An 18,432-nucleotide genomic window follows, 5' to 3' on the forward strand; every position below is an offset into this window, starting at 1 on the left:
GTCCAGAAAAAGCAGGACAAATTGAATCCGGCCAATTACCGCCCCATCGGTCTACTCTCCATCATCAACAAAATAATGGAAAATGTCGTCAACAGGTGCTATCAAGCGGCACTTATCAATAACCTGCTCAGTGATGCTCAGTTTGGGTTCCTCCAGGACCACTCGGCTCCAGACCTCATTGCAACCTTGGACAAAAGAGCTCAATTCTAGAGGTGAGGTGAGAGTGACTGCCCTTGACATCAAAGCAGCAATTGACAGAGTGTGGCATCAAGGAGCCTGAGTAAAATTGAAGTCAATGGGAATCAGGAGGAAAATTGTCCCCTGTTGGAGTAATACTTAGCACGAAGGTAGATAGCTGTGGTTACTGGAGGTCAATCATCTCAGCCCCAAGACATCGCTGCAGGAATTCCTCAGGCCAGTGTCATAGGCCCAACCATCATCAGTTGCTTCATCACTGATCTTTCCTCCATCATATAAGTTCAGAAGTGGGGATATTCGCTGATGATTGCACAGTGTTCAGTTTCACTCGCAACTCCTTAGATAATGAAGCAGTCCATGCTCGCATGCAGCACGACCTGGACAACATTCAGCTTTGGGCTGATAAGTGACAAGTAACATGCATACCACACAAGTGCCAGGCAATGACCATCTCCAACAAGAGATAGTCTAGCAACCTCCTTTTGAAGTTCAACGGGATTACCATCACCAAATTCCCCACCATCAACATCCTGGGGTGTTGTTATTGACCAGAAACTTAACTGGACCAGCCACATAAATATTGTGGCTACAAGAGCAGGTCAGAGGCTGGATATTCTGTTGCGAGTGACTCACCTTCTGACTCCCCAAAGCCTTTCCACCATCTACAAGGCACAGTCAGGAGTGTGATGGAATACTCTTCATTTGCCTGGATGAGTGCAGCTTCAACAACACTCAAGAAGCTCGATAGCATCCAGGACAAAGCAGCCCGCTTGATTGGCAACCCATCCACCACCTTAAACATTCACTCCCTCCACCACTGGTGCCCCATGGGTGCAGTGTGTAGCATCTATAAGATGCATTGCAGCAACTTGCCAAGGCTTCTTCGATAGCACTTCTCAAACCCTCGACCTCTACCACCTAGAAGGACAAAGGCAGTAGGCGCACATAGGAGTTCACCACCTGCAAGTTCCCCTCAAAGTCACACATCATCCCAACTTCAAAGTATTTTGTTGTTTCTTCATTGTCACTGGGTCAAAATCCTAGAACTCCCTCACCAACAGTACTGTGAGAGTACCTTCACCTCAAGGACTGCAGCGGTTCAAGAAGGCGACTCACCACAACCTTCTCAAGGGCAATTAGGGATGGGCAATAAATGCTGGCACCCGCATGAATAAATAATCAAACAAAATGTTTGAAAAGATACTGGGATGCATTGAAGGCAATTTTGTGTCAATCAGCACACTGCCTCTTTCAGCCAGGTACTTGGGCTTTAGATGGCTTGTATTAGGAAGGATATTTGCATCAACACAATACTTCTGCATGAAGTTGCCATTCAGCTACACACAGAAATTGTACAGCAAAGTGCAGTACATGACCAAAGTATCCCTATCAGTGCCATCTTTCCTCTCTTTCTATGTTATGGGAGAGAGAAGGTGCACGCCTCAACCTTTCCAAGCTTTAAGCTTCAGTTTGATCTATCGCTTGCTGGGAAAATGTTCTCTGATTTTATTTGTTCTGCAGTTGACTCGAAGGGAACAAAATCTGCAGGTGAATCTCTCTCCTTCCTTGACCAGATTTCTTACATGCTCTAGAATTGTCCGTGCTCTCATGCACCTAGGGCACTGTAATTTTTTGTTTACTTTCCATGGTAGCCAGCAGCTGACCAAATAATTATACCTCAGAACTGGGTGCAAAGAGAAAATGTGAGGCTTTGGGTCACTGTGATCAGTATTTCAGCTCTTAGCTCAAACTGAAATTAAAAAAAACAGAGATTTTTAAATTGAAGAATAAAACAAGGAAACAAAATTCAATTAAAAATTGGGAGAACAACAAATATAGAAAAACATGACTCTTGGGTGGGAGAAAAATTGATAAGAACCAACAACACGGAGCTCTATGAGTTACATGTGTTAAAAAAATTAAATTTGAATTAGCTACAGCAGCATTGAAGCCATACCTGATTCTCTGGAGTGGCTTCTGTTGGCAGAGGCAGATTAGACTCTTCACAAACGGCAAGACTTCTTACTAGTTTTCCTTTGGCTCCTGACTGAGAGGCACAGAAAAAATGATCACATTATTGGTCACAAGTACTTTGGAAACATTCACGTACATCAATTATATTACAATCTGCATAAAAAGCAACAGAATTTTGCCATGAAATAAGCTATAAAATCCCTTTTTACCTGCATTTGGAATCTCTTGAATAAAACATCTCACCAACATTCTGAGCACATCACAACAAGCCAGCGACGTGGCATGCAGCTCCAATAAATCAAGGTTACTGATCATATTTCTAATTCAGCAAGAAGAATGAATAATGCAAATCTAAGACATTGTTTACTGAATAAAAGTTAAGTAGGACCTGAAAATATTATGAAATCAAACATTTGCCCAGACTACCCTCTGGGAAACTCCTTGGCACACAGAAAATTTATTGTACATCACACAGGTTTATTACTTAGACCACCAACACTAAAATCAACAGAAGCAGTAGTTGAACATACAGAAAATGACACAATCAAGCCACAAACCTAAGATCTGTATTTTTTTTGTTTCAAATATTTGCTAAACGGTCAGATTTAAATTTAGAATCACCTAAGACCTAACCCTTTACAAATTGGCATTCCAATCTTAAATGATTAGGATTATCTGATTTTCCTCTGGTTTAAGTTTAGGGATAAATTTCAATGATTCTATAAAGTAAACATGAAAACAGATAATAAAGACTGGTTGAAAGCAGTACTGAAAATTTCATCACACACCGAGTATTAAGTCCATCCTAAAATGTGAGTAGGGAAAGACTGGGGCATCAGTGACAAGGGATCATCAATTTAAAACTGTCACTAAGAGAGGTTAGAAGAATTACTACAAAGAGTAGCTGAGACAGAGGCCACTGCATCGTTTAAGAAAATATTTGAAGCAGGAGAATGATACAGGGCCATGGGGAGAGAATGGAGTAGTGGGATTAGTTTTGAATGTCCCTTGCAAAGATTCAGCATGGATGTGATGGGCCGAATAGCCTCCTGCTGTGTTGTAAATTTCTCTGTTCCGAGATGGGAGCAGATTGCTGGGGATTTTTTTGGGTTGAGCATTGTTAAAGATTTCTGCTGAGAAACGAGTGCAAGTTCTTTCTTTCTTTCAAACTGTGTAATCTGCACAGAGGGTCTTAACCGGAGTTCACTTAACCAGAGTGTTTTATTTGGGAATTTGGAAAGAGTGGGAATTTGGAGAAGAGGGACATGAACTTAATTGGAGGAGGCATCAGCAGCGGCAGCACCTTCGACGATTTCCAAAAAAAAACAAGGACAGCAGGTAGGTGATTGGTTGGTGAGTATTAAGGTTTTTTTTCCCTCTCTCTTTTCTCACTAACCTAGGACTGTGGTTTAAACTAGGTGTGGGAAACTATAAAGTACTGTATTAAACTTATAGCTTAACTAATTAAACTATTAATAGAACCAAAATCAATAATTGAATAAAGACTTTAACTAATTAAATAAATAAAATAAGGCTATACTAAGATATGACAGAGTGGGGGGGGGAGAAAAGCAGAATAGGAATGTGGTAGTGATAGGGGATAGGGGATTCTATAATTTGGGGGATGGATAACGTCCTCTGCAGCCAAGAATGAGAATCCCGAAAGGTGTTCTGCCTACCCGGTGCCAGGGTAAGGGATATCACACGGCGGCTGGATAGGAACTTGGAAAGGGAGAGGGTAAATCCAGTTGTCAAGGTCCATGCTGGAACAAACGATATAGGTAGGAACAGGGAGAAGGCCCTGCTGAAATAGTATCGGAGTTAGGCACTAAATTAAAAACCAGGACTTCGAGGGTAATAACCTCTGGATTATTGCCTGAGCCACGTGAAAATGTGGCATAGAAGCAGACAGATCAGGAGAATTAATATGTGACTAAAGGGCTCGTGTTGGAAAGAGAGATTCCTTTTCATGGGACAATAGCACCAGTTTTGCGACAGGAAGGAGCTGTACCGATGGAACGGGCTCCACCTGAACCAGGATGGGACCGTGTCCTAGCGGAAAGGGTAAATAGGGAGGTGGCAAAGGCTTTAAACTAGTAAGATGGGGGGCGCGGGGTCTACAAGAAATGTAACCAGCTTAAATATAAACAAAACAGGAAAAGAGAGGATAGCAAAGAATAAAGTAAGGGAGGACATTGATGGCAAGGGAATAAATAGTTATAGAACAGGAGTCCAAAAAGATGATTAAACATAAAGCGAGAGGAAATCCTTTTAAAAATGAGCTAAACTGTCTGTACAGCAATGCACAGTTTCTGTAATAAAACATGGGAGCTGGAGGCAATCATGCGTTGCAAGGAACCAGACATAGTAGGGATTACTGAGACATGGCTTTAGAAAAATTGGGATTGGGAATTAAATACGGCAGGGTATAACATATTTAGAAAAGATAAAGAGGGGAAAAGGGGAGGTGGAGTAGCTGTACTTATTGGGGATAACATAACGGAAGTAGAAAAAAGTGGCGCAGTTATCAGCAAGACAAAAATAGATTCCATATGGATAGAGATAAAAGATAATAAAAGATCAATCACACTAATAGGTATAGCCTACAGATCACCTAATAGTGGAAGGGGGTGGAGGAAAAAATATGCAGACAAATTAAAATGAGTAAAATACATAGAATAATAATCATGGGGGATTTCAACTACCCTGATATTAATTGGACAGAAGAGGTAGGTAAAGGGGATAAGGGAATGGAGTTCCTACAATGTGTACAGAACTCCTTTCTAACCCAACAAGGGAGGATTCGCTATTGGATCTAGTAATGGGGAATAAACCACAGCAGATACTGTAAGTAAAAGTAGGGGAACATTTAGGCAATAGTGACCATAATATAATAAACGTTAAGATAATCATTGAGAAGGATATAAATATGACAATGACCAGAGTAATAGATTGGAGAACAGCTGATTTTGAGGGGCTGAGAATAGAACTTGGGAAAATAAAATGGGCAACAATATTGGCAAAAAGCGATGTAGAACAGCAATGGGAAACATTTAAAATGGTGTTCAACAGAATGCGGGAACAATATATTCCGCCAAAAGGAAAGAACAAACTAAACACTAATGAGACTCAATGGATGAATAAAGCCATAAGGGAACAATTGAGGGTAAGGAACGAGGCATACATAGACAGCAGGGGAGTGCATGATAAGGGAGAATATGAAAAGATTAGGAGAGAAGTCAAAAAAACAATTAGGAAGGCAAAGAAGAACTATGGAATTAAATTATCAAGGAACATAAAACAAAATAGTAAAATATTTTTTATAGGCACATCAATAAAAAAGGAAGGTTCGGATGGGAATAGGGCCATTAAGGGATAGACAGGATAATACCACAGGTAACGATAGAGAGATGGTAGAAATATTAAATCATTATTTTGTTTCAGTATTTACCTGGGAGATAGAACAGGTGGACATGACATTGGATGATGAGCTTAGTAATGAGATAATTACATTTAAAATAGAGAGAGGGAAAGAGGTGATATATTAAATAAACTAATCAAACCCAAATAAAATAAAACCCCATGTCCGGATAGATTGCATCCACACATTTAAAAAGAATCTAAGGAAGAGAACAGAGGCATTACTGCACATATTTAACAATTCATTAGAAAAAGGTGTAGTGCCAGAGGACTGGCGGATAGCTAACATAATACATATATTTAAGAAGGTAGATAGAACATGTCCAGGGAATGATAGACCAGTCAGTTTAACATCGGTGGTAGGAAAAATAATGGAATCCCTACTAAAGGAGAAAATAGAACATCTCGAAACCAAAAATATAATAATGAATAGTCGGCATCGATTTCAAAAGGGAAAGTCTTGCTTGACCAACCTCATTGAATTATTTGAAGAGGTAACAGAGGAAGTAGATGTAATTTATCTAGATTTTCAGAAGGCCTTCGATAAAGTACCCCATAATAGACTGAAGAACAAAGTCAGAGAATGCAGAGTCAGGGGACATGCAGCTGAATGGATAGCGAGCTGGCTTCAAGATAGAAAGCAGAGTAGGGGTAAAAGATGGCAGAAGGTGGATAGTGGTGTTCCACAAGGATCAGTGCTGGGACCATTGTTGTGGGACCATTGTTGTTCACAATTTATATTAAAAATTTGGATTTTAGAATCCAAAACACAATTTCTAAATTTGCAGATGACACCAAATTGGGGGCGTAGTCAATACTGAGGAGGACTGCAATAAATTACAGGAGGACATTAATAAACTTGCAGAATGGGCATATAATTGGCAAATGAAGTTTAACACAGATAAATATGAGGTATTACATTTTGGTAGAAAGAATAGGGAGGTCACTTATTACTTGGAGGGTGCGAGTCTGGGTGGGGTAGAGGAAGAAAGGGATCTCGCAGTACAAATACACAAATCACTAAAAGTTGCGACACAGGTTAGCAAGGAGGCCATAAAGAAAGCAAACCAAGACTTAAGATTTTTTTCTAGAGGGGTAGAATTGAAAAGTAGGGAGGTTATGCTAAACTTGTATCAAATGTTGGTTAGACCAAACCGAGGGCCCGAAATTCATCAAGATAGAAGCTCTGCCCATTTCTCGGTTTAAAACAGCCAGAATATTGCCAAGACCGAAGTCTGCTAGTTTCATCAAAATTTTTTCGCCGATATGTGAGCGGTGTGCAGCGGGCGGTATGCAGCATTATAGTCGATCAAGATTGACTTTCTTCTCGATGGATGGTGCAGCACTGCACTGCGCATGTGCAGATTTTTTTTTTTGCTGTTTTTTTTCAGATGCTTTTTCCCCACAATTTCGGGGGTCAAGGGTCACCTGCGCATGCGCAGAGTTGGAGTCGATGGAGAGAGTGAGAAGTAGCAGCAAAGTATTCGAGGGTTAGTTGTTTTCATCAGAAATTCCATAGTCAAATAATAACAAATAATAATACAATATCAGTAATAATAATACATATTTTATAAATAAAAAATCGTATCAATATAATGGAATTGCTTAAAAAGTAAAAAGAAATAAATTAGTGAAGAAGGATGTAGGTCCTTTACAGACAGAAATGGGAGAATTTGTAATGGGGAACAAGGAAATGGCAGAACAATTAAATAAATACTTCGGTTCTATTTTCACGGAAGAGGACACAAATAACGTCCCAGAAATTCTAGGGAACCAAGGGTCTAGTGAGCAAGAGGAATTAAAGGAAATGATTATTAAAAAAATATATAGTGCTGGAGAAACTAATGGGACTGAAGGCCGATAATTCCCCTGGGCCTGATGATTTGCATCCTACAGTACTAAAAGAGGTAGCCATGGAAATAATAGATGCTATTGTTGTCATTTTCCAAAATTCTATAGATTATGGAACAGTTCCTGCAGATTGGAAGGTGGCAAATGTAACCCCACTATTTAAAAAAGGAGGGAGAGAAAAAACAGGGAACTAGAGACTGGTTAGCCTAACATCAGTAGTAGGGAAAATGCTAGTCTATTATAAAGGATGTGATAATGGCACACTTATATAATATCAACGGGATTAAACAAAGTCAACATGGATTTATGAAAGGAAAATCATGTTTGACAAACCTACTGGAGTTTTTTGAGGATGTAACTGATAGAATAGATAAGGGAGAACCAGTGAATGTAGTGTATTTGGATTTTCAGAAGGTCTTTGATAAAGTCCCACATAAGAGGTTAGTATGCAAAAGTAAAACACATCGGATTGGGGGTAATGTATTGGCATGGATTGAAAATTGGTTAACTGACAGGAAACAGAGAATGGGAATAAACGGGTCTTTTTTGGGGTGGCGGGCAGTGACTAGTGGGGTACCACAGGGATCAGTACTTGGGGCCCCAGCTATTCACGATATATATTGTGAAGGAAACATCTGCAATAGCAGCGGATCAGCGGCGCACGGTGGGAGGATCCCCAATGCAAGAACTCTTAACGGAAATTGAGATCCTTGCCCTGTTGCTGGTCGGGGATAGCAATTGTGCCATTACCGGCGTTGGACCTAATCCACCCACACAGGATGGTTAATTCAATACAATCCCCGCTCTGTGTTACGGTCATGTCATGTAACCGTAAATAATGTTGGCCTTGTAATGTAATGTAAGTTTATTGCACTGTAATGTTGGGCTCATATGATGTGCTGCAATGTTGGGGCAATGTAACGCAGTGTATATGTATATATGTATTGTCTGTCTGCAATAGGTAATGCAGTAATGCAGCAGTGGACATTTAAGTAAGACTGCACTACGTGACTGTACTCATGTAACCCTGACCCCTGGTGACAAGCACTTTTAAATGTTGTTTTGTACTTCCAGACTCAGAGGATTTAGACCAGACCTCCGCAGAGAGACCAGACGACAGACCCACTGCCTCCACCTCTGGCGTCACCCAGCCCACTTCCGACTTCACCCCTGCCAGAGATGAGAAAGAGTGTTGTGTCCTTAGATGCTCTAATAATGACTCCATGAGGCAATGTGTTGTACTGTAGTGACCTTAGTCCTTTATTAGTTAACTCCAGAGTGAGGATCACACCTGGTGGCCTGCCTTTTATACCAGGCCAGGCACACCTGTACAGGTAACCTACAAGTCTCCCACTGCTGTGCCCTCTGGTGGCATACCTTGTGATAGTACTAACAGTAGCCATGTAGGCTACATGACATCACTCTCCCCTAAGCCTTTAGTGCAAATCGCTTCTGCATTGATTGTGCTCTGGGCTTAGCTCTATCTGATTGACCCTTGGCAGGTCGTTTCAATCTTAGGCGAGTGGTTGGTGCAGTAGAGTGCTGGTGGTTGCTGTTTGTGTGTGTCACTGACCACTCCATTCTCCCTGCCACCCCACCCCCCCCCCCACCCCCCACATATAGATCATGCCGGAGGCTCATTGCAGTCATATACATTCAAGTTCAGACAGACAAGGTCGCATTACATTTGTGGTTCCATTGTGAGACAAGTACGTTAGACTGGTGAGATACATTATCGATGCGGTGACCGGTGCGTAAGGACAAACTAGTTCCAGAACTGCTGGGTTGTGTCCCTGCAGTCTGGTGGCGGCGTGGTGCCCAGTGCTGGCAGTGGGAACCCGGTTGGCTCAAGTTGCCTGCTCTAGGGGCTGTTGCCGTGGCTCCTAGCGCGGGCAGGTTCACAGATGCCTGTGACCTCCCTGTCCTTTCTTTGCGCCCTGGGTTGCTGCTGCTCCCCGAGGGGCTGTCGTCTAGCAGTGCACAGGGAACTGCTGACTCGCTGGCCTGGGCGTTGTTTGGTTTGGGATCCTGGCTGGTCCCGGTCCCTTTTGGGGGGGACTGTAACAGGCAACCCTTCGTTTACGGGTATGGCCTTGGTGGCGATGGGGTCTGGGGACTGCGCCTTAGCACAGTCTGCTTTTTCAGGCACATGGTGGTTGGTGCCATAGGGTGCCTGAGAGGTGGAGCCGATCAGGGGCAGGGTATCGATACCAGTGCCGTTGCCCTGCTGAGCTCGCTTGCTCTGCAGCTCATGTGTATTGGCTGCTTGTGACCACACTCCATGGTGCATAACTCTGGTCCCCGGGACGCAGGCTACAGCATTGGGTAGCTCGCTGGACCTGGGTGCCCCTGCTGGGTGTCTGTCCGCTGCATTGGCTGCGTGCGGTTGAAATCGTACATCACACAACTTTTCATTACTTATGATAGGTACTCTGTAGTTCCGATCGCGATGGCATGACTTTTCCTCGCTAGTTGCTCAGGATCACACCTGGTGGCCTGCCTTTTATACTAGGCCAGGCACACCTGTACATGCAATCGACAAGTTTCCCACCGCTGTGCCCTCTGGTGGCACCTTGTGATAGTACCAACAGTAGCCATGTAGGATACATGACAAAGAGGAAGAGCAGCTCATCCTGGAGCCAGTGGAGGTGGGGGTGGAAACGGAGGAGGAAATAAGTTACACCTGGGCCAGCTGAAACATTCTCCACCACCGATTCTATATTCAGAGGATTCCCCCATGCCGCCTTGGATCCTGCGGGACCAAGTGGTGCGCAGCAAGGCACCCCAGTGTTGCAGCGCCTTTGCCGCAGCGACGGAAGTTGGTGCAGCAAAGGTTCATTGCTGCAAGACAGATAGGCGCATACCTGGACATGGTGTGTCTATCACAGGCCAGCACTGACATAAGTCAAGAGCTGCTCAAGGCCATGGCTACGATAGCCGGAAACATCGCGGCGTTATCAGAATGACAGTCGGAGGATATGTCGCATCTGATCATCGCGATGGAGCAAACTGCCAACTCCATTGATGCCATGCGGCAATCGATGGGATCGAGATATGGCACGAAATTCCCCCTCGGGTCGACAGCACCTCAGGATGGGGAGCTGCCAGCAGCTTCCAGCCCTGAAGCCGTGCCTTCCGGATCATGAGCTTCTCTGGAGGCCCCATTCATTGCGCCTGCAATGTCTGACCCCCAACAACAGCAACAGCACTTGGGGTGCACTGATGCATGCCGGCTTGGTACCACCACAGGGAGGTCCTGGCTCACAGGCAGTGGGAAAGGGAAGGGCGGGAGTAAGAAAAAGTGGGGGTGGGTGAGTCCAAAGGATGGGGGAAGTACTCGGTCGAGGTCGAGGACAGTAAAGGGTGCTTTGTTATATTGTTAATTGTTCATTGTTAACTTTAAATAGTTGAAGTTTGATTTTTAAAAGTTTATTTAAAGTTGTTACAGTTGTTACAGTTTTTCAAAGTTATAGGGGCCGAACTTGGTGAAGTCCAAGTCTCGCTCAAGTGCCGCCCAAAAGGCCGCTGAGAGACCGGGGTAGCACTTTGGGCGTTAAATTGCTGAAAAATAATTTTAAAGTTGGGCTGGCGGCAAACGAGCGACGTACGGTGTCAAACTGGGTGGAAGCGGGCGGGAGCTCCCAACCTCGGCGGCAAAGACTCTTGCCGCCGAACTGCCGCCGAGGATGGAGTCGGGCCCCTCGGAGGGGGCGAAGACGTTCAAATAAAAATGATTGGAAAAAGAAATGACCCAGAAGACCTTCAGGGGAACCCATTAAGGTAAGACGCTGTGATTACTAACCTTTTTTTTTCCAGTTTTTAAAAAAACTTACCTTGGGGGTTAGACGAGCCTCCTCACGGCAGTCCTACCCCTTGCTGGTGCCGACTCCCGCCCGCACCAATCTGGCATCTCGGTGGGGGGGGAGGTCACGTGCGCCACTTGGCCGCCGGCTGACGTCAGCGGGCAGTTCCCGGCGGTTCTCCCCTCCCGCCCGCTCCAGCTCAAGTGCAAACTGGCGCTGGGCGCAACCCAGAGAGAGATGTCAGCGGATCTTGGCGGCAGTGGGTGGCAAGGCCATCAATTTCAGCCCCATAAGTTTTACAAAGTTTTGCAATTGTTCTATATTTTAAAATTTTTACATAAACGTTTCAATTGAGTTTAAGCACTCTTATACAGTGTCAAACTTTTGGGGTAACATTCATCAGGGTCCCACACACTGCAGGAAAAAATGAAACGCAACTGTCCACATTCAAGTAAAGCTGCTGACGTAACAATTTTGCAGTGGCATACACTCTACGAGCCCGCCGCTGTGGTGTTGGGGGGGGGGTGGGGGGATGCCATGTGACAATCGCGAAGCTCCTCCTCATCCTCCCCCTCAGTTTCCTCCTCCATCAGCTGCACTCTCTCCTCAGGTGGTCCCACAGTCCCCTGTGGCAATTCCTGTCCCCATATGATTGCTAAAGTATGCAACATGCAGCACACCACTGTGAACTGAGCAACCTGCTCAGGGTGGTATTGCTGCCTGCCTCCTGAGTGGTCCAAGCATCGAAAGTGCTGCTTCAGCACTTCAATTGTCTTTTCGAAAATATTACGTGTGGCTAAATGGCTCTTATTATAACATTGCTCGGTTTCTGTCTGAGGGTTCCGCAGGGGGGTCAAGAGCCAGGTGACAAGGCCGTACCCTTTGTCCCCCAGCATCCAGCATTTACCTTATGGATCAGACTTCAACAGGTCAGACACAGTGCTCTCACGCAAGATGTATGCATCATGGATGCTCCCTGGAAAGTAGGCATTCACTGCCATTGTGTGCTGTGTATGGTCGCAGACAAGCTGCACATTGAGGGAGTGGAATCCCTTACGGTTTCAGTACACCTCTGCCTCCTGTAATGGTGCTCGCAGGGCAATATGGGTACAGTCAACAGCACCCTGCACCTTGGGGAAGCCGGCAATGCGTGCAAAACCCTCTTACTCTGTGCCTCCCTGGTCATTGGGAAGTTTATAAATTCCATCTGGCAGCATACAGTGTTTCGGTTACCTGTCAAGTGCAGCGATGAGTAGTGTACTGAGAAATGTAGCATATGTCCAGCAGCTGATGCCTGAAAAGAGCCGGATGCATAAAAGGAAAATGCCGCAGTCACCTTCACCTCGAAAGAGAGTGCAGTAATGTTGGTGGTACTGGGCTGCAGGTCTGCCTTAATGAGTTGGCAAATCTCATTGATCACCTCTTTTCAGAAGCACATCCTTCGAAAGCACTGTCGATCGGTCAGGTCCAAGTATGAGCACTTCTCCCTGAAAACCCTTTGGGGGTAAGGTCTCCTCCTTCTCATCAGTCTGAAACCTCCTCCATTACCCTGATAATTCTGCTCAATAAACCTTCTCCCATCTAGATCCTACATTAGACAAGAAGTCAACAATACAGGCTGAGATAGTGCAGGCCCCATTCTTCCAGAATCTCAAGTATCCGGAGATAAACTCTCATGATTTTTCAATGAAAAAAATATAAACTCAAATGCCTTCTATCTTAATAATGTACTCAGTACCAATATAAATATCTTTTCCACTGTAAATCCCACTGTAAAGTAACTGTTCACCTCTGAATACTGAGGTGTTGCTTTTGCTGACTGTTCCTGATTTCAAAATGGCAGCACCGAACACCCATTCGAGATCGAGTAAAACCACCTTCTCCAGGACAGTATGCAGCTCTGGTGTTATGTCGGCAGTATGTCATCAAACTTGCACTTTTTGGGCGGTATGTGTGCGGTTCGACATGGCGGGTGTGCATATGTCAGCGGTAGATACCTGTTTTTTGACAAAACTTGTATTTTTTGGCGTTAAGCGGGCGGTATGTCGAATTTCGGGCCCTTAGAGAGTACAGTTCTGGTCGTCATATTATAAAAGGATAGAGAATCACTGGACAGGGTGCAGAGAAAATTTACAAGGATGATACCAGAAATGGGAGGGCATACATATCAGGAAAGGATGAACAGACTGGGTCTCTTTTCTCTTGAAAAAAGGCTGAGGGGTGACCTAATAGAGGTCTTTAAAATTCTGAAAGGTTTTGATAGCGTGGATACAGAGAGAATGTTTCCACTTGTGCGGAAGAGCATAACGAGAGACCATCAGTATAAGATAGTCATAAAAAAATCCAATAGGGAATTCAGAATAAGCTTCTTTACCCAAAGAGCGTTGAGAATGTGGAACTTGCTACCACAGGGGCTGGTTGAAGTAAATAGTATAGATGCATTTAAGGGTAAGCTAGACAAGCATATAAGGGAGAAGGCAATAGACGGTTTTACTGATCGATTTACAGAAGAACGGCCCCTCGAGCTTGCTCCACCATTCAATATCATGGCTGGTCTGATCATGGACTCAGCTCCACTTCCCTGCCCGCTCCCCATAATCCCTTATCATTAAAGAAACTGTCTATTTCTGTCTTAAATTTCTTCAATGTCCCAGCATCCACAGCTCTCTGAGGCAGCGAATTCCACAGATTTACAACCCTCAGAAGAAATTTCTCCTCATCTGTTTTAAATGGCCGGCCCCTTATTCTAAGATCATGCCCTCTAGTTCTAGTCTCCCCCATCAATGGAAACATCCTCTCTGCATCCACCTTGTCAAGCCCTGTCATACTCTTATACGTTTCGATAAGATCACCTCTCATTCTTCTGAATTCCAATGAGCAGAGGCCTAACCTACTCAATCTTTCCTCGTAAGTCAACCCCCTCATCCCCGGAATCAACCTAGTGAACCTTCTCTGAATTGCCTCCAAAGCAAGTATATCCTTTCGTAAATATGGAAACCAAAACTGCACGCAGTATTCCAGGTGTGACCTCACCAATACCTTATATAGCTGTAGCAAGACTTATCTGCTTTTATACTCCATCCCCTTTGCAATAAAGGCCAAGATACCATTGGCCTTTCTGATCACTTGCTGTACCTGCATACTATCCTTTTGTGTTTCATGCATAAGTACCCCCAGGTCCCGCTGTACTGCGGCACTTTGCAATCTTTCTTCATTTAAATAATAACTTGTTCTTCAATTTTTTTTGCCAAAATGCATGACCTCACACTTTCCAACATTATTTTTGCCCACTCACTTAGCCTATCTATGTCCTTTTGCAGATTTTTTGTGTCCTCACACATTGCTTTTCCTCCCATCTTTGTATTGTCAGCAAACTTGGCTACGTTACACTCAGTCCCTTCTTCCAAGTCGTTAATATAGATTGTAAATAGTTGGGGTCCCAGCACTGATCCCTGCAGCACCCCACTAGTTACTGGTTGCCAGCCAGAGAATAAACCATTTATCCCGACTCTCTGTTCTCTGTTAGTTAGCCAATCCTCTATCCATGCTAATTTATTACCCCCAACCCAGTGAACTTTTATCTTGTGCAGTAACCTTTTATGTGACACCTTGTCAAATACCTTCTGGAAGTCCAAAAACACCACGTACACTGGTTCCCCTTTATCCAACCTATTCGTTACATCCTCAAAGAACTCCAGAAAATTTGTCAAACATGACTTCCCCTTCATAAATCCATGCTGACTCTGCCTGACCGAATTTTGCTTTTCCAAATGTCCTGCTACTGCTTCTTTAATAATAGACTCCAACATTTTCCCAACCACAGATGTTAGGCTAACTAGTCTATTGTTTCCTGCTTTTTGTCTGCCTCCTTATTGTAATAGGGGTATTACATTTGCAGTAGATGAGGAAAGACAGGAAGAGGCTCGAGTGGAGCATAAACACTGGCATGGACAGGTTGGGTCTAATGACCTGTTTCTGTGTCGTATATCCTATTTAATCCTTTGTGTGGAAGGAGAGGCGGAGGTGGGAGAGAGGGATATAAACAAAAAGATAGTCCTGAACTGGTATTAGTTGCTCAAAGAAAGTGTAAAATTTTGAACAATATATCTTGTTTAAAAATAGTCTATCACAATGGGCTAGAATTTGCAGTGGCTCACTGCCCGGTTTCTTGCGGTATTGGCCGTTTTGGGTGATAACCAGGTCGGCGAGAAATTGCCCAGCTGAGTTACGCTGGGTTTCGAAGTACCACTGGGGAACGAACCGCCGACGTGCACTGTCCACAGATTGCCATCTTGTGATATTTGGCTTAGCGGTGACCCGTAGGTAAGTATTAAAAAAAATACCTATGAGAATCAGCGGAGCTGGGCTGTAGGCGAGTAGCTCTGCAAGAAAAAGGTAAGTAATTGTTTTTTTACTAATTATTTTAAATTCAGTTGTCGTGATTTAAGTTAAAAGGGTCCTTTGAATGTTTTAATGATTTTTTTTGTGTTATGTTTTTTGAAAAATTATTTTAGTGTTTTTCTCCTCCTAGGCCCAACCTGCAGCCTCGGGATAAATTTATTAATTATCGCCCATTTTCTTTAAGAACCGCCCAATCGACCCAAAATTCACCTTTTTCACCGAGAATCTGGGTGCAATGCCCATTTTTTTCATTGGGCAGATTTAAAAAATTTTGGGGGGAAGTTTTTGCTGCCAATAATTTGGGGAATCTTAGTGGTCTTTTGCATGGCAATCGGGCGCTGGCAGATTGCTCGGAAATTCTAGCCCAATAAAACTTAAAATAGAATATTATACACAAGTCAGATGTATTTTGTAAAAAGGTATTTGTTGCAATTTCTCTTCTGTCCCTACACTTTAAACTTGGGTTCATGACAAAAAGGGAGTTTCCATAACCAGACCAGTATCTCCTATGAAATTAAACTCGCTCCCTTATGTATAGCATGAATGGGAATAGCATATTTCAGGACTAACAGTTACCCATTTACTCCGTATTGTGCATCGGAGATTGTGCGGCTTGTCCCATGCTCTCCTGTCCACTCTGAAAGGGAAAATGTCATTTTGTCAAATCGAGCAGGCTCGAGGGGCCAAATGGCCTACTCCTGCTCCTACTTTTTATACTCTTATGTACATATTGCTCAGGGTAAAGCTAATCGTTATATTCTTGTACACAACTAAGGGTTATGCATGAGAATATAATTACACAGAAGGAAATGAATATATCTAATAACTAGCAGTACAGTATTTGACTAACAACATTTAAGCTGCTCTGAAACAAAATAAGAATCCAAACTTTTAGTAGTTCCATCCAGAATCCATTAACTAATTTCTGGTAAACATAGCGTTGGAATTAAACTATACGGAACTCCTTCCCTGACTCAATGTGTAAACAGGTAGGCAAACATTAAACTATAGCTAGCAGGAAAAACAGCAGCACTTGTACAATTTCGAAGGCAAGATTCGACACTCCAGAATAAAGAAGTTCTTTAACTAGGCAGGCAATCAAATTATTAGTCAATTGTACCAATCAAGTAGACAGAGTGTGAACAGCAGTTTCCTGGCTAATGTGGAATTTTTTATTTATGACACCTCCTCAGTGGATAAAATATTGCATAGTTTAATTTCAAATTGTGTGAAACTCCACTGATGGTTCAGCAATCAAAGGCAACTACTTTTGTCTTCTCATCCAACTGGCAACCTTCCTACATTAACATTTGAATAACACAAGGTTAACTAGCAAGGCGAGATGGGCCCTTATTGAGATGCATATACATAAGTACATATAAGTACATAAGAATTAGGAACAGGAGTAGGCCATCTAGCCCCTCGAGCCTGCTCCGCCATTCAAAAAGATCATGGCTGATCTGGCCGTGGACTCAGCTCCACTTACCTGCCTGCTCCCCATAACCCTTTATTCCCTTATTGGTTAAAAATCTATCTATCTGTGATTTGAATACATTCAATGAGCTAGCCTCAACTGCTTCCTTGGGCAGAGAATTCCACAAATTCACAACCCTCTGGGAGAAGAAATTCCTTCTCAACTCGGTTTTAAATTGGCTCCCCCATATTTTGAGGCTGTGCCTCCTAGTTCTAGTCTCCCCGACCAGGGGAAACAACCTCTCTATGTTTTTAGATGACTGAGTATAATACTTACCCCGCTATCAAGATAAAGGATCTCTTTCTTAAAAAATATACAATGACCTGAAGTCCATTTTAAATGCACAGCATTTTGCCTGGCTAAGCTTAAAAAAAAGACACAGAAATTATACTGTTTGAGGCATGATGGAGTTCTTCAAAACAGTGCAACACCTGTAACAGGGTCTGTGGCTCTCGTATTGGACTGTTCAGCCACCAAAGAACTCACTTTACGAGTGGAAGCAAGTTTTCCTCGATTCTGAGGGACTGCCTATGATGATGATGAATTTACAAATTATTTACACCTATATCATTTACACCCATAACATAATAAGTTTAAATGTAAACCCCCAATTACAAATTCATGTTGTTAGAATCACGATTAATGTATCAAAATTGTCACTGCTGAAACCATGGTTAACAATTGGATGTACAGATTGTAAAGATTTTCTTATGAATAATTTAGAAATATGATGCATGCGTCAGTAAAGGGCCCTTCATTATTTGATATTTGGGATTTTTGTGCTATTCTTAATCTTTGTACAAAAGCTACATTTTGGTTGACACCATTCAAAGCTGTAAATACTGGAGTACCCCCCCAATGATTGAGGGATGACATATGTAGTTCCAATATTCCATAAGGGAGTGAGGCATATGGCTGGTATTTCAGGTTGGTTACAGCACAGAAGGACACTATTCAGCCCACTGTGAGAGTGCCAACTCTTAGCTAGAACAATCCAAATAAATCATTGTTCTTGCCCATCATCTGTGCTTCAAATGTTTACCTACTCTTCCCGTAAAAGATTCAATAATCTCTCCCTCAACCACTCCCTATAGCTAAGCATTTCATGCTCTTAAGAACTTTCGGAGTAAATAAATAAGGAATAAAGACATTTCTTTAATCTTTCACCTCACTCTCTCTTAGTGGCATATCTAAATGGATGATCCCACATCAGCAGCTTCCCAACCGTAGGAAATAGTGTTTTTCCTATTCACTCTATTGAATTTGTTTATAAAAGTCAATAGTTAAGCATTTAATTTTGGGAGAATAAAT

General features: G+C 43.1%; 1 protein-coding gene across 13 annotated transcripts in view; it reads right to left on the minus strand.

Annotated features, from left to right (window-relative positions):
- The window catches only part of LOC139273211 (cAMP-regulated phosphoprotein 21-like), a 705,332-nt gene that overhangs the window by 199,673 nt on the left and 487,227 nt on the right, over positions 1-18,432 (minus strand). For all 13 annotated transcript variants that reach the window (XM_070889897.1, XM_070889855.1, XM_070889888.1 and 10 more), the window contains one exon: positions 2,156-2,245. In XM_070889897.1, the coding sequence (XP_070745998.1) occupies positions 2,156-2,245 (90 nt within the window). The remainder of the gene's footprint in view (positions 1-2,155; positions 2,246-18,432) is intronic.

The sequence above is a fragment of the Pristiophorus japonicus genome, chromosome 1 (genome assembly GCF_044704955.1).
Source record: "Pristiophorus japonicus isolate sPriJap1 chromosome 1, sPriJap1.hap1, whole genome shotgun sequence".
In the NCBI taxonomy this organism is placed as follows: domain Eukaryota; kingdom Metazoa; phylum Chordata; class Chondrichthyes; family Pristiophoridae; genus Pristiophorus; species Pristiophorus japonicus.